At 44.9% G+C, this 23,533-nt stretch overlaps 1 protein-coding gene across 2 annotated transcripts in view; it reads left to right on the plus strand.

Annotated features, from left to right (window-relative positions):
- TRAPPC10 (trafficking protein particle complex subunit 10) overlaps positions 1-23,533 on the plus strand; it is a 78,324-nt gene that overhangs the window by 52,945 nt on the left and 1,846 nt on the right. For both annotated transcript variants that reach the window (XM_090272141.1, XM_090272147.1), the window contains 15 exons: positions 290-436; positions 1,034-1,148; positions 2,003-2,079; positions 3,133-3,224; positions 5,271-5,411; positions 5,716-5,828; positions 8,076-8,590; positions 9,502-9,643; positions 11,033-11,191; positions 12,199-12,428; positions 16,580-16,680; positions 18,003-18,129; positions 19,220-19,390; positions 20,734-20,911; positions 23,141-23,335. In XM_090272141.1, coding sequence (XP_090128267.1) covers positions 290-436; positions 1,034-1,148; positions 2,003-2,079; positions 3,133-3,224; positions 5,271-5,411; positions 5,716-5,828; positions 8,076-8,590; positions 9,502-9,643; positions 11,033-11,191; positions 12,199-12,428; positions 16,580-16,680; positions 18,003-18,129; positions 19,220-19,390; positions 20,734-20,911; positions 23,141-23,335 — 2,503 coding nt within the window. The remainder of the gene's footprint in view (positions 1-289; positions 437-1,033; positions 1,149-2,002; positions 2,080-3,132; positions 3,225-5,270; positions 5,412-5,715; positions 5,829-8,075; positions 8,591-9,501; positions 9,644-11,032; positions 11,192-12,198; positions 12,429-16,579; positions 16,681-18,002; positions 18,130-19,219; positions 19,391-20,733; positions 20,912-23,140; positions 23,336-23,533) is intronic.

Consider the following 23,533-nt stretch of genomic DNA (forward strand, 5'->3'; position numbering starts at 1 on the left):
TTGTAGGCTTCTTTTCTTCATAAGCTTAAAAAAAAAAAAAATCTATTCTTGAAAGTTACATTCCTACCAAGTCACGGACATCACTGAAATCATGTCTTTGGTCATAGATGCCGCCTTCCTCTTTGTACGTGAACCAGTGTAATTATTGTTGCTGTCCCCTCCTTGTCTGTAGTTTGGCAGGTGACAACACTAGTAGACCGGGTATTTGCGTGAAGGGGCAGACTGGAACGTGTGGGGTTGGGTGCTTTCCCCAGCGCCCGCTTCACGCCCCCACGCCTGCACCCCCCAGGTCTCCGTCCCGCCCGGCGCCCTGGACTGCTGGGTGTTCCTGAGCTGTCTGGAGGTGTTGCAGAGGATAGAAGGCTGCTGTGACCGGGCGCAGATAGACTCGAACATCGCCCACACCGTGGGCTTATGGAGCTACGCCACAGGAAAGGTAAGTGCCCCGAGGGCACCCATGGGTGTCGTCTGTGGCCGTGCCTCCGGGACGGATGCAATAAGCTGTCTGGAAACGGGTTGTTCACTTGGTCACTCTACGGGCAGTTCTAGTGGCTTTAGGATGTGTCTGGTGGCAGCCATGGACTAAATGGTTCCTACTCGTATCACTTTATTCAGCACAGATGAAGCACGTGTTATGCCCGTGCTGAAGGTGTGGTTCTCCGCCCGCTGTCGGGTGGGGGTCTGCCAAGGAGGATGGAGTGCGAAGCGGGTGGAAATGCAGCGTGGTCCCCTGTGGACAGCTGATGGGCGTGCAGATTGCGCGGAGACCTTGAGAGCGCGGGAGTACATTGGCAGGTGAAGGGCGTCAGCTCAGAATGGCCAGCTTCAGTGCCGCTCCAAGAATTACTGTGCAAGGGAGGACTTTGAACTGACCCCAGTAAGATGTATTTTTATATCCAGATAAGACTCATATAGATTGGAAAGCTAAGCTTCTTCTAAAATTTAGTTGGATTTTAATTTTTATATTTAAATGTGTAAATTCTCTGCTGATTCTTATGGCAAATTAATTGAAATTGTGGGTTTATCTCATCAGCTAAAGTCCTTGGGCTACCTGTGTGGACTTGTGTCGGAAAAAGGACCTAACTCAGAAGACCTCAATAGGACAGTTGATCTTCTGGCAGGTTTGGGAGCTGAGCGACCTGAAACAGGTATTTTCTGAGATGTACCCATGCAGGTAGTACAGTGGGAAGTAATGAAATGTTGCTTGTAACTTGGCACATGTAACTTAAGTTCTAACAATATAATAATTCACCGTCTGGGAAACTGCAGTCAGGATTAGTTGGCTAGATTAATATGTAGGATATTTTACTTTTTAGTTACATGGAGAAATGTTAGAACTCGTTTAAGAAATTGTTGGAAGGTTTCTTAAAACTGTCCGAGTTTCTCACAGGTTTACATGGCTGATTATGACTCTTTACAGCCCATGTGCCCTTAAATGCACCCAGTCTCCCTGTGAATTAACAGATGACCCAGTGTTCTAACAATACGGCCAGACAAACCCTTTCCCTCAGTAAATTACTCCCAGGTAATAAAGCACTTGGAGAGGACCATTACTAGCTCCTTTGGGTACGAGAACAGTGATGAGTATGACTCAGCAAAACTGTGCTGGAGCCAGGAGTACCTAAAGAGCTGGACGGACCCTGACTAAGTGAAGTGCCTTTGAAAGGGAGACATATAACATTTATGTCGCACTGTTTCACCCGGAGACCCCCTCAGATCCTTTTGGCAGGAATTTAATTCATTGGAGGATTTGTAATACATACTTCTAAAAATTCTAATCTCAGTCAAAGATAAAAGTATTATATGAAGGGTTTAGACTATTTCATGCATTTATTAATTGGACAAGAAGATAGGTATTTATGCAGTTTCAGTCTGCATGGCTGTGTTTGTAGTTCCACAGTTCTCAGGTGAAGTCATCTACCTGCAGTAGGCGAGGGGCAATGTAAACTCTTATGTCTGGAAAAAACAAAGATGAATAAGGACTCATTTCTTTTTGTTTAAGCCAACACAGCTCAGAGTCCTTATAAGAAACTCAAAGAGGCATTGTCATCAGTAGAAGCTTTTGAAAAACACTACTTAGTAAGTATTTTATATGTTGTTTCCTGTCTAACCATAGCAGAAAACCCAACTCTAGAAGACTTTTTTTGCTGCTGTGTGACCTTTTGAATTGGGAATGAACTGGGATATGGGACCGCCTTTTTTTTTTTTTTTTAGGATTTTATTTATTTATTTTAGAGAGAGGGGAAAGGAGGGAGAAAGAAAGGGAAAGAAACCTGTGTGAGAGAAGCATAGATCTGTTGCCTCTTGCACGCCCCCAATGGGGACCCAGCCTGCAACTCAGGAATGTGCCTCGACTGGGAATCGAACTGGTGACCTTTCAGTCCACAGGCCAGTGTTCAATCCACTGAGCCACCCCAGCCAGGGATGGGACCTCCTTCTTGTTGTCTTTTCTGTTTCTTTGGTACCCTAGGGAACTGTGGGTAAAACCTGGAATAGTTGTTGTTCATCAGATGTTTATTAGTACTCATGGGGCCATACTGAGGCATAAACTTATCTTCAGATATTTATAATTTTGTTCAAAATGGCATTGCTCATTCAATAGAATAGTAATTGTAACAGGACAATGAGTTGGTTTTCCATGGACAAAGGAATAATTTGGACTTCAGCAGAGTTATTGTGCTTGATTTTAGAGGGTTTAAATTTGGGACTTTCGAAAGCAGTATAGGTGGAAACTTGGTGAGTTAACTGCACACCTGAGTTATGGTTGACTCAGGAGCATTAGATGGTAGCCTCTGTTTAGGTTGTCCCTCTTATCTATCCAAAGATTGAGAAAAATACTAGAAATGTTACCTACATACAGGAAGTACTTGGACCAGTTAAATATTATATGCCTGCTGAGTTTGTATTTTTTTTATTATGCTTCATAATTTTATGTGCTAGTTAACAACTTTGTATAAACTACAGTACATAAAAGCTCAACACAAAAGTAGATGCGAAGTAAAAAGATAATGTTAACGTTATATTAATAAGTCTTTTGCTTCAGCTTTGGGTACATAAATGTCAGATTTGTGTAGCATTAAAATTAAAGTACGATTATGTATTTTTTGTTTGTTTGTTTTTACCTTTCCACAGGATCTGTCCCATGCTACCATTGAAATGTATACAAGTATTGGAAGGATTCGATCTGCTAAGTTTGTCGGAAAGGATCTGGCAGAGTTTTACATGTAATTGATTTTGAACTTTTCTTTGAATTTCAAACATTTCACACATGTATTAAGAGAAGATTTGTTACGTATGGAGTTAGTATGAAATGTACCTAAATTTATAGAATGAAAAATGTAGAATCTATTAACCAGTTGTCATCATTTTTTTTTCAATTTTCTGAAAACCAAATGGAGAGATTTTCAGCTTGTTACTCTTAATACTGATTACTGGTCTCTGTATTTTATTTAATTAAATTAACATAATGAATTTACATTTAATGTACATAGGTATTATATGTAATATATAATATTATAATTACATTCATTTAAAGAATTATGAGGAAATATTTAAGAATCTACATCTAATAGCAACTAAATTGGGTTGTAGATTCTTAAGTATTTTGTTGCATAGCATTTCCTCTAGTTTATATCAAATGCCCCCTAGGGATTTGAAAGCCTGGAGGTCAGTGATGTAAAGTAACTGCACTGCATGTGTTATGTCGTGAAAGAAGGTGACCATGACTGAACAGTGTTGTGTAAAATGCGGGAACGTCCCCAGTCTTTCTCCAGCTTTGGAATTGGAGTTCACAGAAAAGACACAAGACAGCATATTTCTCATGTACTTGATAAAATCATCCTGCCAAAGGGGAGAAACCCTGGCTGGAAATGTAATTGCTATTTGAAAGCATTGGAAAGAAATATACATTATAAGGGGTAAAGATATTTAAGGTTTTCCAAATGAAGTGTGTGTTTGAAATGGTATCTTGAAATCTGTAGTAGTTTTATTAGCTGAAACAAGGAGGAATGATTTATTTTAACTGATCGAAGTGGCTGCAAAATGGATTCATAGATCATCTAAGTGAACGTCTAGTTTCCCAGCTGCGCTAGCCAGTCACACAGCTGATTAACAGCAGTCAGGGCCGGAATTGGCTCCCTTGACCTCCATCTGGCGTATCTTAGGTGTAAGTTATTGGTAGAGCAAAGGAGCCATATCTGCAGATGTTGTGAGTGGTGCCCACCTGGTCTCTGTCTCCAGGTCCATTCTGAGGCCAGGAGCTATAGCAGCAAATTGGAGAGTTGGGTCCTTGTTTCAGCTGGCCACAGACTAGCTGGGTGACCACTGGCCTCTGTCTCTGGGGATCTGAGGGATGAATGGTCTATTGACTCCCTTTCAGCTCTAGAATGTAAGAATATTTGGCTAGAGATAGTAACTGAAGAAGTATTGAAGGTTTGGACCTCTTTAAAAAGGGTTGGGGTGGGAAGGAACCATAAAAGTGTAGAAAAACGAACACATATAATTTGATAGGTTTAAGATTTATTTGATTTGTGAGTTTGAGAAATTTCATTCCTTCCAGAGTAGGATAGTAAAAATGGGGTGTCTTCTGAGGATGCCTGTTTAGTGTTAGGTTTTGACCCATGAGTTTGGTGGTCCCAGCCCTTTGGGGAGGGCCAGGGGGCCCATGTTGTCCTGGAGGCTTTGGCAAGCCCTTGCTAATTGTGCTTTCAACTGTGCTTTGTTTTATTCTGAACATCTTGAAGGTTTAAATTGGGAAGATCTCCTCTTGGGTGATAAGTGTTGCTATTTAAATTCTTCACAGTTCTCTGCAATTGTTGGAAACCTGCTCAGTGCCGTTGGCTTTAGCTCCCCTGTTGGCTGGGCCATATAGACCACTTCTGCAGTTCCCTACGTTCAGGCCTGATTTCATAGCTTCTGCCCTAACTAGCTGTGCCTCTGGCGTCAGACCCTTCACCTTCGCTTACCTGTGGCGTCCTTATACGTCAGGTTGAAACAGTGGACGGTGCCCTCGCTTTCTTCTCGTGAGATTCAGCTGTGACGCTTCCTTGACTAGGGCCTGCTGCTGGGCAAATGGTGTGGGGACCGTCCCCCTGAGCCCATTCCTTGGGCCCAATGATACGCTGCTGATGGGTGCTCTTTCTCAGACCAGGGCAGTGCCCCGAGAAGGACTGAGATGGTGCACAGGTCCTGGCGGAGGGCTGTGAAGATTATGACTAAGTTTGTTGATGATCATGAACCATGACGGGAGCTTCTGTTTGTTGATTTGCAAGGAGGAAAAAGTCTCCACAAAAGGCAGAAAGCTATCTTCAAGGAGCACTGAAGAATTACCTGGCCGAGGGCTGGGCATTACCGATCACACACACACGGAAGCAGCTGGCTGAGTGTCAGAAACACCTTGGACAGATTGAGAAGTATCCTTTAAGTGCAGCATTTTCATGAAAGAGGAAAACTGGTTTTTCTTTAAACAGCAACAGTGCCCATAACTGAATGTTTAATAAACACCTAATACTTAGGAGAGAAAAAGTCAGCCTGTACATAGGTACCATGTTGATAGAGGTGAAATGCCTAGTCCATATATTTTTTATCTCTTTTTGAGTTTCTAATAATTTAAAAAAAAAAGACCATCTCTTGGACCCTGGGCCTGGAGAAACTGTGTGTGTACAGCACCCATGGGTGTAAGGTCCTCTCTGCAGGCCCCTTGACTCTCCACTCCAGCTACCTTCAGACCAGTAGCCTTTTAGCCAGTGATCATCACTTAACTGAAGAGGAACGGAAATACTTCTGCCAGGAGATACTCAGCTTTGCCAGCCGACAGACAGAGAGCCCAGGTAAGACTGTTAAAATGTTATTAGGGAACATTTCAAATATTAGAGGAAAATAAAAAGAATATACAGTCTCTAACGCATACTAACCATCTAAATTCAACAACTAGTAACATTCTGCTGTGTGGGAAACATATAGCTATACTTTTCTTTCTACTTTTGTCTTTGTGGAGAACTTCAGAGCAACCCCAGACCACATGTAACACTTCACCCTGAAACAGGGTAGCGTGTGTCTTGGGGAACAGGGCAGGCCCCTAACCAGGCCCAAATGGACGAGGCTCTTAACTGTCTGGGACTCTGGAGCCCAAATTCAAATCACCTTATTTCTAGTAGAGTCTAGTCAGGCACCATATATTTGATTGTTGTACCTCATTTCTCTTTTAACTTACAACAGGTTTTCCCATCTCTCTCTCTCTCTCTTTTCTTTTTTTCAAGATACTGACCAAAACTTTTTAGCCTAACAGCTGTACTGACATAGAACTTCCACGCCATGTAACTCACTGACTTGCAGTGTACAATTCAATGGCTTGTAGCACATTCACAGACATGTGCAGCCATCCCCACAGTCCACTTTCTGTCTCCGTAGATGCCCGTTCTGGGTATCTCACATGAATGGAATCATACAGTATTTTTTTTGTGTGTTTTATTGTGACTGGCTTATTTCACTCAGCGTAACATTTTAAAGATTGATCCATGTAGCATGTCACTATTTCATTCCTTTTTAATGGCTGAGTAGTATCTCATCGTATGGATGGACCACCTTGTGTGTATTCTGTCCTTGGCAGTGTGACATTTGGGTTGTAGGACACTGACTTCTCACAAACATCGAGTCAGTTGTTTCATGGACTGTCCCACCTTCTGGAATTTGGTCAGTGTTTCCTCATGGGAGTGTCCAGTGGGAAGGTTAATCTGAAAGGCTTAGATTCAAGCTGAGTGTTTTGGCAAATGTATTTTATAGATAATGCTGTGTGGTAAGATCAAATTTTTTGTAACATTTAGCTCCTTGGGTCTAGTTTATCAATAAGAATACTTACTTAAAATAGTTACTGTCTTGGGGAGCTCTGGCGGCCATAATGAAATGCCACAGACCGGATGGATGTTTAAATGACAGATGTTTGTTTTCTCACAGCTCTGGAGGCTGGACGTCTGCCACCAAGATGCCAGCGGGGCTGGTTTCTCCTGAGGCCGCTCCTCCTGGCTTGCCCTTATGTGGCAAGGAGAGAGAGCGTTTGGGGTTTCAACTTAAGAATTTGGGGGAACACAGTTCAGTCCATAGCAGTTACTAACTACTTGAAAGCCAGTGCTTCGTGGGTTTCGGCTTCAGGTAGACAGGGCCATTGACCGCTCGGCCTTTTCATTCACCTTGAGCCGTGTCGATGGGTTTCTCAGGAGTGACATGGCATTGATTTGTTAGTTGGTTTAGATTCTTCAGTGTGCCCAGTTGGCATCAGTGGTGCTGTGTGTCATGTCTGCTGTGTGTGACATGTATGTGAGGCTATGCAGTTATGCTTTTCCTGCCAGCGCTCTTTGATGTCTGTGTGAAGAAGATATCCTGTGATTGTCTGCTGTTATTTTGTAATCTTATAGCCTCGATGTCAACAAGCCCTCTGGTTGGTCAGTGTTTCATAAATACAGCTGCTCAGTCGGCAGCCCTGTGGGTTTTCTAGACAAACCAGGTGCTTGTAGAAAGGAGGTGGGAGGAGCAGTGGGTTCTTCTCATTTCGTAACTGGGCTTGGGCCTCACTGCCCGCTGGCCCCGGGGCTCGAGAGGCAGGGCTCCCCGCTCCATGGACTGATGGCATGGGCTGGCAAGCACTGGGTTTGCTTCCAGGTGTTCAGGGGTAGTGGGGGTGGGTGGGCATCTTCATTTGGGAATTTTGTCACGGGGTAGGATTCCTTGAGACAACTCTAGGAATTGGACTATTTAAAAACATTGTTTTGAAACGGAGGAGTTTACCTGTAGTTGTCTTTGGTTTGTCAAAACAGAACTTAGAAACCTTAATTTCTTCAGGTTTTATGATTTCCAGGAGTTATCTAGGCAGGTGTGTATGTTCTGATTTTGATAAAATAACTCTGGAGTGTGAAGATGGTATGAAGTTGGGTAGTTTTAAACTGTCTCATTTGAACTTCACTGCTTCTTGCTTCTCACGTTGAGCATGCTCCAGCTGGCCCCATGGTAACCAAGGTCCTGCTGCCTCTGCATTTTCTAGAAGTGTGGCTTGGGAAGAAAAACATGGTGCTGTGTATTTGCAGGTCACAAAGTCGTACTCCCTATGCATTCTTTTGCACACCTGAGAGATCTCCGTTTTTCCCCCTCCAATGCCGTGGTCCACGTGGGCGGTGTTTTGTCTGTGGAGATTACCGTGTGCAGTCAGATGCCCATCCCTGTCCACGTGGAGCAGATCACCATCAGCGTCCACTTCAGCATCGAGAAAAACAGCTATCGGAAGACTGCCGAGTGGCTTACTAAGCACAAGATGTCCAATGGGATTATTAACTTTCCGGTGGAGACCTTGCCTTTCCCCGCTTCCCAGAACAGCTTACCAGCTCTGGAGCTGTATGAGATGTTTGAGAGAAGCCCTTCGGATAATTCCTTGAATACCACGGGGATTATATGCAAAAATGTGCACATGCTCCTGAGGAGGCAGGAAAGCAGCACCGCTCTGGACACGCCCTCAGGGGTGGCCCTAGAGGACGGGGTGCACGTGCTGAAGTGTGGCGGCGTGACTCTGGAACCCGGGGCCAACGCGGTCACGTTCAGCACGCAGGTGGGTGTTGAGATGGGGGTTCACTTCAAAGGTGGTTAGCAAGGGCCGTCGGCTTGCAAGAATTGTCTGAAGTGTGATGGGAGTCAAGGGGAGGCCTCTTTTAGCCCTGGTTTTGTTTTTATCCTTAAAGAAAAATTGAGAGTTAAAAATTCTTTTAAGTTGTTTTTCTATTACAGTTGTCCCATTTTTTCCCCCATTGCTCTCCCCCTCCCCCACAGTCAGTCTCCACCCTATTGTCCATGACCGTGGGTCATTTATACCAGTTCCTTGATTTTATACTTATACAGTTACAGTTTTAAGGCAGTTGATAAATTCTGAATGAAGTTCTTAATATAATTATCTGTGTTCTCACTAGATTTAGATTCTTTTTCTGCTTTTATACCATATTAAGATATACCTTCATTTGTTAAAGTGACATTTCAAAGAAGGTGGCACCCTTTCATGTTAAAGTTTATTTTCCTTTTGCAGTTGCATGGATGTCAAAGCAGTGGCTCCTGATGCACTCTGACATAGTCTTTCTCCAGTGCAGTGTGTACGAGTCCCACTGACCAGGCAGGTGGCTGGCACGAAGGACAGCTGTTGGCCACATGTTTTAGTCTAGTCTGAGAACAAGTCTTAAATCTCATGCCGAATGGCTCCATTCAGAAGAGAATGCCACAAATAAAGTTCATTAAATTGAAAACACAGTATTAGGAGCATAAAGTTAAGTTTAAGCCCCAGTTACTCAGAAAGGCATCGGTCGAGGTTCTTAGGGCCCTTTGCGCAGCCTGCATGTAGACGCGTGAGCACGGAGCAGTGGGGTAAAGAGGCTGAGAAAGACGACCGTTCCGGCGATACGGCACAGCACGCTCTAGGGTGCTCCCCGGTACGAGAGTCGGTGATGTCTTTCCGAATGCTTGCTTTGACCATAGGCCAAGGAGCCTGGCACGTACACGCTGCGGCAGCTGTGCGCCTCGGCGGGCCCGGTGTGCTTCGTCCTTCCGCACCTCTACCCCCTGGCTCAGTACGACGTGTACTCCCAGGAGCCACAGCTGCACGTGGAGCCGCTGGCCGGTGAGTGGGCCGCGCAGAGCTGGGGTCGTGGTGGTTCCGGGTTGCACTTCACATGCAGCAGGGCTTTCTGCACCGTCAGACTTCCAGGACGTCGTATGCAGGAACGTTTTGGGTAGGATCATGAGATTTTGCCTAGGAACCAGTTGACTGATCGTTCTGTTCATCAAACATTCGCTTTTCTGTAATTGCTGACTTTCATGTTTAATAAAACACCGTGTATAGCTATCAGTTTAATGTCTGCAGAGAACTTAATAAGTAGGTATAGCTTCCTGTTTAGAGTTTTATTTCAAAGGCTAAATGATAGATTTAGTTACATTCTATTCGCTGATCAAAAGTCCTTTTCTTTGAAAACATTGATTAAATCGGATCCCCTAGCATGACATTTGAGAAATTCAAAGCTGCTATTTTGTTAAGTTCTAAAATTAGAAGGAATTGGTGTGAACGAATGGCTTAAAGCCACACATCATTTAACTAAATAGTAATGAGTGACTGTCTCAGTTGTTTAGGCCAAAATTGGCTTGATTCTTCCATTTGAAAAAAAAAAATCAAGGAAAGCATTTTTTTTCTATTTAATCTCCCCATACTCTCTATTTTTCTGCTTTTAAACTTCTCCCATGGCCATGAGGAAAGACCCTCAGAGGCTGAACACAACAACCGTTTCTCAAGTGACTCTGTAGTCAGAGAACCTCTTGTGAAAAAGGCTAAGCTTCGTTGCTGTCAGGGCCTGGAAGATGCCCCGTGAGACCAGCTGGCCGCGCTCACAGCTTCGCCCTGCAGTCCCTCTGCCTCCCTTGCCCCATGCCTTCCCATTCCTCTGTCTTGTCTGTATCTCTCCTCTTTGTTTCTTATCGCTTGCCATCTTCCTTCTTCCTTCTTGCTTCCCTGGAGCGGGATTCTCAGAAACCTCAGCTGATTGCCATGTAGGAGAAACCAGAAGCTATACCTTTAACCGAGCTGTTTTCAAATCCAAGGTCTTGAAGGCCTAACTTGCTTGAAACTGCCAGAGAAAATTCCGAATAGCAATAGCACAGGCAGCTTCACCAGTCTGTTCTTCAGTGTCATTATCTGATTCTCTCTTACTAACTCCGTGGCAAGTGGCATTTGAGCTCCTTGTAGGTATGGTTGCCACTGTGACCCCTGACTCTCTAAACCAAAGTGGTGATAAGACCTCTCATGCTCACAGATTTCTCTTGTTCCCAGCAAGGGCCCCTGAACTCAGTAATTGAGATGAGAAGTGAGGGTGGAGGGATAGAAACAGGGAACCTGAGGAGTATCTAAAGTGAACAGATCTTCTCTAGTAGAAGAAACCATGCTATTTAGCCTCATAATAGGTTCTCTATTGATGTTTTTGGTTGAGAGTGATGCTAATCGCAGTCTTTTTCCCTTTAGACAGTCTTTTGGCTGGTATTCCCCAGAAGGTCAAGTTCACTGTCACTACTGGCCATTACACAGTAAAAAACGGGGACAGTCTCCAGCTCAGCAATGTGGAAGCCATGCTTATCCTGTGTCACGCAGAGAACAAAGCAGAGATCTATTCTAACACGAGAGGTATGGCGGCAGTAACTGGGCAAAAGTGGGCTCTCAGCATTGTCAGCCACCGTGAGGATGGCGGGGGTCAGTCCCTTCGTCCTCAGTTAGCCTGATATCGGCTTCTACCTACAGCTCTTTGATGGCAGCTTCCCACCTGTGGGTGGACGGTGACCCTGCCTCTGGATAGGGCCTTACAATGGGGAGCATAAACGGAGAGGCATGCATGTGCTCAGTGGCCAGATGGTGCTGACCTTGCTAGGACTCCGGATGCAGCCTGGGCCCATGCTTGCCTGCGGGCCTTCAGCCCTCCCCAATTCCCTCACCAGAAAGCAAAAGTAAATCAGCCTTTTTAGGCACTAGTTGGAAGCTCTAAGAAAGTCCTGTCTCTTGCCCTGGCTGGTGTAGCTCAGTGGTTGGACAATTGTTCTGTAACCGAAGGGTTATAGGTCCGATCCCTGGTCTGGGCACAAACATGGGTTGCGGGTTCGCTCCCTGGTCTGGCACAACCAGTTGGTGCTTCCCTCTCGCATCAAGGTTTCTCTCTCTCTCCCTCTCTTCCTTCGTCCCTCTTTGAAAGCGATGAAAAAAATGCTCTCGGGTGAGGATTTTAAAAAAATGTCCCATCTCCCTTGATCCCCACCCGTGAGGTACAGAGCGAAGGATGCTGCTTCCCTTCTAGGAGGGAGTTGGTGTGGCAGCGTGACAGTGGGAGCATGTTGTGCAAGGACACACACAGTACGTGGGTAGGAAGTGTCCCTTTTCTGTATCCAGACTCAACACAATGATAGTTCTCTGGCCTGTGACCAGCTGTCTTTCATGCAGTGTTACTCTGTCTTAGGGTGCTTTGTTCCTGATTTTCCTACCTCTTCAGTCCCACCATAATTCTTTCTAGACACATGCTTTTTATGTGCACAGGACCAGCAGGAGTGGGGCTGGAACTTCACTGCTGGGCCCATCACCTGCTAGAAGGAAAAGGAGCAGGGAAACAGGGGTGTGTTAGATGTGACTTTTTCTATCTTTCCTAGAAAAGGCTTCTGAGGCGTCGCTCCGGGTCCAGTCGTCTGACAAGGTCACAAGCATCAGTTTGCCTGCTGCGCCTGCATACCACATGATCGAATTTGAACTGGAAGTTCTGTCTTTACCTTCGGCTCCAGGAGCTGGAGGGGAGAGCAACGTGCTGGGGGTGACAGAGGCCCAGAAGAAGCAGAAGGACACACAGAAAGCTGGCCACTCCATGGCTACCATGGACCACAAAGTAAGGAGGGGCTGGAACTGCTCAGCCTGCGGTGGCAGCCTCCATGTGTCCTGATTGTTCTGAAAGACAGAGCATAAGAGATGAATTCTATTCCAGTGGCAGGTTCCCAGTTCCTGATACCATGAGCTCTTGTAGGGTTTAGCACTGAAATCTGTGAATCACACCTTATATAAGGGGTGCCTCTTGGAAGGACAAAGACAAACAGGCTCTAACTTTTCTATCCCGGCTCAGGAGGGAAGAACAGTTTGTTATGAGAGATAGTTTGCTTAGGAGAGGTGACTTTGGGTCCGCTGTCCATTGGTCCTGGTGATCAGGCCAGAGGGAGTTCTGTGTCCTGCTGTGCTTCAGTTTCTGTCCACTGAAATGTCACAGCAGACTTAGCAAGGACCAAGCTCTGCTCTGTGGCTGGTGTTTATTGATGGTTATTTGAGAGGTTTGTGACTTTGTCCCCAGGTCCATATTCCATCAGCTCACCAGGTGTAGTGCTAGCATGGTGCTCCCTCCAGGCGTGTCCGTGTCCTGTAACACAGATACTACCGGCTCCGGGGACTCCTGATCAGCCCAGGGGCAGAAGCGTATTCTCGTGGTTCCTTAGGAATGTATATATTTGCATACTTTTGAAAGATGCTGCCTGAGGGTCTGGCTTCTAGCCAGCCTGAATCTAGGTCGTGAGATCCTTCTCTTTGGGTCACTGACAGTTCTTGGCACACAGTGACTGGGAGCTGTCAGAAGCAGTGTAGGCTGCTGCACAGGCATGGACGTCTGAGCGACAGCCAGGAGCTGAGATAGAAGTGAACAACAGGCTTCACTCCCACACAAGGCCGCCGCTTCATGACAGGAAAGGCGGTGGTTTCATCTGCAGTATAGAAACCAACACAAGGAGTCAAGCAAAATGAAGAAACATAGGGATATGTTCCGGATCAAAGAATAAGAGAAAATCTCAGGGGGAAAAAACCTCAGTGAAAGGAAGTTACCTGATTTATCTGATGAAGTTAAAAGTGATGTTTACAAAGATGCTCACCAAGTGGAGAGAACAAATGAAATGAACACAGTAAGACCTTCAACAGAAATGGAAAATATAAGAAAATTCCAAGTGGAAGTCACAGAGCTGAAGAATATAATAACTGAACTGAAAAATCCATGAGAAGGGTTCCATCCTGACAGCTCGAACACAAGGTAGTGGAACTCATGCAATCAGAGCAGCAAAAAGAGAAAAAGAATGAAAGAAAGTAAAGATAGCTTAAGGGACTTATGGGACAACATCAAACAGACTGACATTTGCATTATAAGGCCCCCAGAAGGAGAAGAGAGAGAAAGGGGTGGAAATCTTATTTGAAGAAATAATGGCTGAAAAGTTCCCTGACCTGGGAAACAGACATCCAGATCCAGGAAATCCAAAGAGTGCCATCCAGACACATAATTAAGATGTCAAAAGTTAAAGACAAGGAGAGAATCTTCAAAGTAGCCAGAGAAAATCAACTTGTTATGCACAGGAAGCCCCCATATGACTGTCAAATTTTTTTTGCGGCCCGAGGGAGTGTCACAGTGTATTCAAAGGACTGAAGGAAGTCAAACTTCCAGTTATGAATACTTTGCCTGACAAAGTTATCTGTCACTCAGAATTGAAGGAGAGATGAAAGGGTTTTACAGACAAGCAAAAGTTAAAGGAATTTTTCACTGCTAAACCTGCCTTACAAGATATATTAAATGGACTTCTTTAAGATGAGAAGAATGGGCTCTAATAACTAAGAGCACATGGAAGAATAAATCTCACTGGAAAGGTAGATATATAGTAAAGGTAGTGGAATAATCAATTATGAAACTGCTATGGAAGTTAAAAGGCAAAAGTAGTGAAAATAACAATGATTACAATAATTAGTTAAGGAATACACCAGATAAAAAGATGTACAGTTTGACATAAAAATATAAAATGTGGTGGGGTTGAAAGTAAAAATGTTTAGCTTTAGCATGTAATCCAATCTTAATTATCAACTTAAAATAGGTTGTTATATATAAACACAAAGCAATAACTTATAGTAAATATGCAAAAGGTAAAGAGAAAGGAATCTAAGGATACTAGTAAAGAAAGTCATTAAACCGCAAAGGAAGAGAGCAAAAGAAAAGGAAAGAAAAAGAGACAAACTAAAAAACAAACAAAAAACAGCTAGAAAACCACAAAATAGCAATATGAACATATCTGTCAGTAATAACTTTAAATGTAAATTGACTAACTTCTCTAATCAAAAGACAGCGTTGCTGCATGAATAAAATCAAGGGCCATCTATATGCTGCCTACAATGGACTCACCTTATTAACATTTTTTTAAATTATATTTTATTTTTTATGCTATGACAGTTGTCCTAGTTTTCTTCCCTCTGCCCCCCTCCACCCAGCACCCCCCACTCCCTCGGGCAATCTCCACACCATTGTTCATGTCCATGGGTCATGCGTGTAAGTTCTCTGGCTACTTCATGTCCTACACTTTAATTTACATCCCCATGGCTATAAACAGACTCACTTTACATGTAAGGACACACGCATGCAAATGGAAATGGGAAGAAAGCTGGAGTAGCTCTCCTTATTTCAGACAAAATAGACTTTAAAACAAAGACTGTAATAAGAATCAAAGATGGGCATCACATGATGATAAAAGGGATAAGTACAACAAGATATAACATTTATAAACATTTATGCACCCAACATAGGAATAACTAAATACATAAAGCAAATATTAACAGACCTAAAGGGAGAAATAGACAGCCGTACAATTAGAGCAGGGAACTTTAATACCCCACTTACATTACTAGATAGACTACTCAGATAGAAAATCAATAAGGAAACATTGTTAGAGCAGATCAACTTAACACACATATTCAAAGTATTCTATCCAAAAGCAAAGGAATACATGGTCTTGTCAAGTGCACATGCAACATTTCCAAGATAGATCACATTAGGCCACAAGTCTTAATAAATTAAAGAGTATTAAAATCATATCAGGCATCTTTTTTTTTTTTTTTTTTTTTAGCCACAGTGATATGAAAGTAGAAATTAATTAGAGGAAGAAAACTGGGAAATTCACAAGTATGTGCCAATTAAACAACATGCTACTTAACAACCAATGGGTCAAAAAAGAAATCAAAAGAGAAGTAAGAAAATACTGGGAGATAAATGAAAATAGAAATATAACATCCCAAACTTATGGGCTGCAGCATAAGCAGTTCTAAGAGGGAAGTTCATAGTGATGGTTGCCTACCTTAAGAAACAAGGAAAGTCTCAAATAAACAACCTACCTTTACACCGTAAGGAATTAGAAAAAGAAGAACAAACAAAACCCAAAGTTAATGGAAGGAAATAACAAAGGTTAGAGCAGAAATAAATGAGAGAGACTAAAAAGACAATAGAAAAAATGAATGAAATTAAGAGTGTGTTGGTTCTTTCTTTGAAAAGATAAAGTTGAAAAACCTTTAGCTAGATTCACCAGGAAAAAAAGAGAGGACTCAATAAAACCAGAAATGAAAGGGAAAATGTTACAACTGATATCACAGAAATTCAAAGGATCATAAGAGACTACTGTGAACAATTATATGCCAACAAGTTGGACAACCTAGAAGAAGTGGATTAATTCCTGGAAATATACAACCTTCCAGGACTGAATCATATGTGATAGAAAATCTGAACAGGTTGATTACTAGTCACCAAATTGATTGGTTTTCAGTTGGATTAAGTGTTTGGCTAATTCATTGAATTTTGTTATAGTTAATGACTTGTTAGTGTCATCTGGACATAGTGATTAAAACCACTTTCTTATAACCTGCGCCATAAAAAATACGTTTGGCATCATGGCCACGTGTGTGAGGATAGCAAGGTGGGGTTTGTGCTGCTTGCGGTGGCCTCTGCTCTGCAGCCGTTGAGACCATCCTGGTGACTCCTGGACATTCTGCCAGTTCCATGCCGAGTTGTCTGGACTGTGTATGTAGCTTTGTGTCTCTCCTGTGTTTGTGCATGTGTTTAATGGGACTTTTCTTCTGAATCAGGAACTGTAAGGCCATCAAGTGTGTAGGACATTGGCAGTCACCACAGACTTGGCTGGATCGTGGTGGCGGCTGTGCCGTTGGCGAGTAGCCTGAGTGGGCATCCCTGTTTCTCCCCAGGTGTCCATTGAATGCCCGTGGTCCATCTACTCCACCGTCATCGCACTGACATTCAGCATGCCCTTCAGGACCACACATGCTTTGCTGTCGTCGGGGACACGGTAAGGGAGGCTCCAGGCTCCTTGAACAGACTCCCTTGCTGTTCAGAGCTTGACCTCGGTGACCTTGAGCATGGTTTCTTACATGACCATGATGCCATTGCCCACTACACAGCGCAGCCTGTACTCAGCTCCCCCCTGCTGTCTCAGTAGTGACTGCACAGTCGGCTTGTGGGATGTGGGGTCTGATCCAGCCCCATGCAGTTAGCAGGTGCCTTTTTATCCTCCTTCCCTGTTCTTCAAGGCCGTGACCCACTGGCAGATGTGGGTCAGATGTCCACTAGAAGGTCCACCATTCTGTATTCACCTGGTCACATCCTCTTGGATTTGTTAAACTGGTCCCCGCATGAACTGCTGGCTGCCTCTAGAGCAGGCCTTTGCAGCCTCAGCACTGCTGACGCTGTGGGTCAGATGGCCCTTTGCTGTGGGTGCCGCCCTATGCACTCACCCACTGGCGCCAGTGGCACTCCCCATCCTGCCCACCCCCAGTGCCACAAGCAGAAATGTCTCCAGATATTGCCTGATGTCCCCTGGCAGGGTAAGGGAACTCGCTACCATTTGAGAACCACTGCCTTAGAGGCTTGGTTTGATTCAGCCAGCCTTTGGAAAGGCTGGAGTCTCGGAGGTGGTGTCCCGTGCTTCATATGTCACTTCATTGAGACACAGGGTCCAGTTGTCACCAGAAGTGATGCTCACGTCGACCACTGGCCGTGGGTGAGCCTGGCCTCTCATGGTAACATCCCCTTCTGCTTCATCAATTGATTATTTGGGTAATTTAGAAACAAAAATGTCAGAAGCATATTTAGAGTGGAACATTATTCTAGCAGCATTTTTCCCTTTAAATTACTGCGAGGCATCTGTAGATTTTAATGCTTAAAAACACCGGTAAGTAATAAACGGAACCTGAGTTGCTTTAAGATCGGCTTTTCACAACCCTCACATGTAACAGAAACTAAAGTGAACCCTGTATTTAGTTTCTCAGTGAGTGGTCATTACTTGTGGTCACTGTTGGTTCCTACATACCTCATTGCAATCTGTTATTACGTATTTAGAGTACTTAGTTATAATCGTGTATCAGAATGCTGTATCAGAATCAGAATGTTCTTTGATCTATTTTTCCTCAGAACTGGCTCACTGAGAAAGATTTGTATTTTCAGACCCTTTTACACGAGAAATCAAAAGTAGGAATATATGTAACCACTGGTTCTTAGTTATTTTACTGTGTCACTTTTTGATGCCCCAGAGAGGGTCTTCTTAACAAAGCCAGAATATATTTCATCAAGTCCTTAAATGTCAAAATCATATTTTTTGTTCTTCTGCTTTAGGAAGTATATTCAAGTGTGTATCCAGAATTTGTCAGAACTTGACTTCCACCTGTCAGATAGTGATCTCGTAGACACTGGGGATAGCACTGACCTGCAGCTACTGCCACTGAACACGGAATCCCAGCAGGTAACCGTCTTCCACAGTTGAGCATAAACTCAACAGAGCACAGGAGAGCAAGTGTGTAATGACCGAGCCACCCATAGCATTGATACTGTGCTTTAGACAATGTGACCATGATAATGTGCTTTAGGTCCAGCCTCTCCACATGGAGAATGATGTGCTGGTGACCTGTAAATAGCCCGTGCACGTGAGACCGCTTGGAAGCACAGCTGGGGCCGTGGTGTGCACCTCCGCTTCCCACTCTGTGGGCTCAGTGGTGCAGTGGACAGATTAGGAAATGGATTGATGATGTCTCATTTGAGAATTAATCCTTACACTTGTCCTGCCCTGGCACAGATTTGTGTAACTGCAAGCTTATTCTTAGTCCCACGTGGACAGGCAGTGGTGGCTGTTCCTTCTGCTGGGCCCCAGGAAGGAGTCAGGGCGTTGGGGTAAAGGGGTAAAGGGATTCTGCCTGGCGGAATCCTGACCTTGCTTTTCTTGTTTACATGTCACGTGTTTTTAGGCAGTAAGTGCTGAGTGTTTAGAAAAGCCAAGAATTTTCTTAATGGATGTCTGATTTTTGCATTTTCAACGTTTCTTCCCAAGTAACATTTCCAGTACTACCCAAGTCCGTGGCTGTGCGGTAGGGGTGAACTTTATGCGTGAGGTGGCCCTAGTTCCTCATTTAACTTAATGTTAAATACAAAGTAACTGGCATGGATATAGGTGTCCTTTTTCATTGATTGATGCATTTCCCATTTTGGAAATGTATGGGATACTATGTACTAATAAACATTCTTTGAGCTTTTTACTCTCCTGTGCTGTGGAGTATATGAAATCTTAAAAAGTTAAATCTTTTTTGCCAACCTCATGTAGATTGCTCCAGAGGCAAGGGCTGGTAGGAAGGAGCGAGGGGGTGGGAGTGCAGAGCTTAGGGCACCACACGCTGGACTGTCAGGACTAGGCCCCACGGAGTTGCTGCTTCCTCACACCCCATGCCCTTCGTAGGAAGTGCGTCTTTGAAGGAGTGTGGCTTTGGCTTTGTCCCTGTGTGTGCACACTGTTGACTGAGTGTGGCCTTGTCCCTGTGCAGTGACAGCCGACTCTCTTACAGCACATCTACAGCCAGCAATCGGTGTTCTTTGTCTGGGAGCTGACGTGGACACGAGAGCCTCCCCCTCCACTGTGTGGCCGGTTCTCCGTGGGATTCCGCCCAGCCTCTGAAGAACGGCTCTCTGTCTCTTTAAAGCCCTACACTTATGAATTTCAAGTGGAAAACTTTTTTGTATGTATTGTATTATTTTTTGGGGGGGGTGTTGCAGGGTGGGAAAATGAAAGGTGGTATCATATTCTTTATAATCTAAAAAATCAGACAAAATCTTTGAATATAATGAAGCAACAGATCAAGGAGAATAGTTAATACTTGAAGTAGTTCAGTCACTGACCGATGGTATTTGAACTGAGGTCCTTTTCAGGTGACATGTTCATACCCATGCACTATTTCTGGCAGATCTAAGATGAGTGTTTATAACCATAAAGACCAAGGACTTCTTGCCCTTGCCAGGGGGCTCAGAGGTTGGAGCATTGCCCTGTACACCAAAGGATTGTGGGTTTGATTCCCAGTCAGGGCACGTGCCTGGGTTGCGCGTTCAATCCCTGGTCGGGGCATATACGGAGGGTGGCTGATTGATGTCTCTCTCTCACATTGATGTCTCTGTCTCTGTCTCTTTCTCTCTCCCTCTCTTCTTCTCTCCTACCCCTTCCTTCCTCTTTCTCTGAAATGGGTGAACATATCCTCGGATGAGGATTAAAAAAAAATTTTTTTAAAGAAAAATACCAAAGACCTCTTATTACATAGTAATGTTCTGGAACTATGTTTTACAGTCCTTTCATCTCGATCATTAACTACTGCACAGGGGGGTTGTGTTATAAAGACATGTCTCTAGTTTTCTGAAGGAAAAACAAAATATTATAGAAATTTACTTAATATTGGGAAGATTTTCTTATAACCTGTGTGGAACTAAAAGAAGCCTTAAGCTAGGTGAGTAGATAGCTGTTTTTTGTTTCTTTAGTGAGAGTATTGGATTTTGTGTTAGGTAAATGAAAATGAAAATATAGTTGGCCCTGAACAGCTAGGGGGTTAGGGTCACCTATCCCCACACAGTCGAAAATCCATATACAGCTTCTGATACCCCAAAAACTTAACTACCGGTAACCCATTGTTGACTAGAAGCCTTACTGGTAACATAAACAGATGATTAACATTTTCGTATGTTATGTGTGTGTTATACAATATATTGTATTCTTATACAAAAACACCCATGTTTTTAGTAATACACACCGAAGTACACACAGGTGCGACTGCCCCTGTGAATACATCAGTGTAGATGGGTAGACGAGGAAGCAAATGAACACAAGGTTGGTGATGGGGAATTTGGGCGGCTGGCACGCAGAGAGTGCTGTGCTGTTGTACATGCTCAGAAGCGTTCAGCGTTCACTGAAGCAGACGTCTCCTCCGTTCTCTGCGGAGTCTGTGGGCAGCTCCTTGTCTGCCTGTAGCTCACGTCTTCAGATTCCTCTTCACTGCGATACATCTCTGTTGTCCTTTTCTCCCCCTTTCTTGCCCAGACGTTGTATAACGTGAAAGCCGAGATTCGGCCCCCGGTGGGGACGGAGCTCTGTAGGACAGGCTCGCTGTGCGCCCTGGAGGTGTCCATCACGCGCCTCTCGGACCTCCTGGAGGTGGACAGGGACGAAGCGCTGACAGAATCTGACGAGTATTTTTCTACCAGGCTCATGTATGAAGGTAGGTGTAGAGGCTTCTTTTTCCCTAACTGTTGTGCTAACCTGTGCTCTGAGTGTGCCCTCTCTCTCACAAAGTGTCGTGTCCCTTGTTTGAAGAGAGAATGTTCTAGAATTAAAGGGCCTTGTTGCAAGTTTCATTATGTCATGTGGTCCTAGGCTCACAGAGGTTGAACCTAGTTGAAATGGAGTCACTCCTCTAACAGGTATTATCAAGCAGTTGTTGGGCTCAGAGCTGAGCACAGGTGACACTTGGAGCTGCACTTTCCTTTCTACCATGATTCAGGGTCTTCGCGTCCTCCCTGAAGCCAAGTCCAAACTCTGCTTAGCAGTCCAAGTGTCCAAGTGTCCTCTAATCGTGGCTCCTGCTCTTTTCCCTCCAGCCCTTTTTCATCCCACTTCCATACTCCCCCACCCCCACTGTGACCCGCACAGTGACCCCCTTGTGCCCAGGCCCCAGCTCATCGCCGATCCCTCGGACCCCCCTTTGCAGCCCCCCTCCTCCAGGACCTGGGTCCTTCAGTAGCAGGTCTCAGTTTTTGGTGTCAAGACCGTTTATTCTCTAAAATGATGGGGGGGGGGGGGGTGGATATTGAGGAGCCAAATATTTACTTACTTATTTAAAATAACAGAACTGTTTTCCAAAACAAAGAAGGCAGCGAGAAGAATGACATTGTTTTGCATTCTTTCAGATCTTTATCATCGGGCTTCCTGGGGGCAACTGGAGTGTTCCGCCCGCTGCAGTCAGTCTGCAGTGGGATAAGCGTACTGGTGGCAGTACATGACGCCGCTCCAGTCTCCTGCACTTACGTAGTTGGGAAGGGGAGGAGTATTTTAACAGCCTTCCTATAACTAGGTGTTCTTATCTGATGCTACATCAAAACTTGTCAAGTTGCCGTTTTTTACACGCTAGGTACTGTGCGGAATCAGAGCTCACACCAGTGACCCTTTGGTACTGGGTTTCCTTAAATCCCTTTATCTGTCTTGCGTTCTGAAAGGCTGTTACCCATCAGTGCACTGGTCATGTGGGCACCTGAGTTACGCAGATCTTCTCGGTGTTGGTACCTTTCATTACACACTGTCACAGTTCACATTGTTTCAAGCTCACACGGAATTCATCAGGATAGTGTGATATAGGAACACTGTCAAGTTCACAGTGGCAAGTGCAAATTTTCCAAAATTCTAATTTTTGATGGGAGTTCCAGATTGTATTATCTGCCATTTCTATGAAGTGACAGGCTCATGTAATTCATTTTCAAGAAAATGTCTGCAAAAACCCACGATTAAGTAGCCTCAGCTGGCGAAGTTGTGGCGAGCTCAGCAGTCCCGCGCCCTGCACTGTGCAGGTGCCCGGGTCCTACGTCATTGGGGACAGCGAGGCTGTGGAGGCGGATCCCGGGTGCGCAGGCTTCTCTCTGCCATTCGCAATTTCTTATGAATCTCTCATCATTTCACAAAGTTAGAAAAAGTTGTGTACTTAGGGCAGGAGTGTGAAAATGGCTTTGGTCTACCCTGAGGACCACACTAGGGAACTGCTGCTCCAGCGTGTCCCTCCTGGACACTCTGTGTCCTTTGCACACCTCTGCGTGTGCTGGGCACCACTCGTCTGGAAAGGTTCCCACCTCCAGGAAGCCCCCTCTGCAACCCCTTCTATGCTGCTCATGGAACTTGTAGTCACATGCTCCTGGGCTCTTGCCTTGTGTCCCCATGACCTGGTTGCTGTGACCTCTTTGGAAGGTCTTCCACTTCCTGAGGACAAAGATGCTTCCTTTGTACTTTGGAGTGCCTGCTCAGTTAGGTGTTTGAATTGCACTGGATTACACATGGCTGTGTTATAATTAGTGTTAATAATAACACCATGTATTTAGACTCTGAGTGGCAGTTGGGATTCAAACCCTCTGCTCTGATGCCACCACTTCGAAGATGCCACCCCTGGTCCCATCCCCATTCCGCATGTAGCAGCCATGCAGCCGAGCTCTGGAAGCATCACACACTCAGGTTGCAGGGTGACTTCAATCAGAATTGAATTCTTATTGTTTATTGATGAGACGAGTGAGTTCCCCGGGCATCGCCACGTGTCCTGGTTACTCCACACGTGTGTCTTACTGGAAGTTGCAGTCACAAGACGCAGAGACAGATTTTATACCGAGTATGAGACTGTCGGTGCTTTTATTTTGGTGTGAATGGGCGTGCCCTTTTCTAGGATAAAACAGGGTTTCCCTCTTCATTTCAGTGGTCGACAACAGCAGCAACTGGGCAGTGTGTGGGAAAAGTTCCGGAGTCATCTCCATGCCTGTGGTCGCTCAGGCCACGCACAGAGTCCACATGGAGGTGATGCCCCTGTTTGCGGGCTACCTGCCCCTTCCCGACGTCAGGCTGTTTAAGTACCTCCCGCATCACTCCGCGCACTCCTCACAGCTGGACGCTGGTAAGGGCCCCGTGGTGCAGGGAGCAGGCCTGCTGATCGCAGCCTGTCCCCGAGCTGGTGGGACCTAACGCCCTAACCAGTCAGGGTGACAAGCCTTCGGCACCTGCTCTGGAGCTCCACCCTTTGAGGACCTGTGTGCTAGGTTCCCGGCAAGGGGTTGCCTCAGGTAACCTGCTGCTGCCCCGAGGCTGGCTTGGG

This window comes from Furipterus horrens, unplaced genomic scaffold, assembly GCF_987537825.1.
Source record: "Furipterus horrens unplaced genomic scaffold, mFurHor1.1.pri manual_scaffold_1, whole genome shotgun sequence".
Lineage (NCBI taxonomy): Eukaryota > Metazoa > Chordata > Mammalia > Chiroptera > Furipteridae > Furipterus > Furipterus horrens.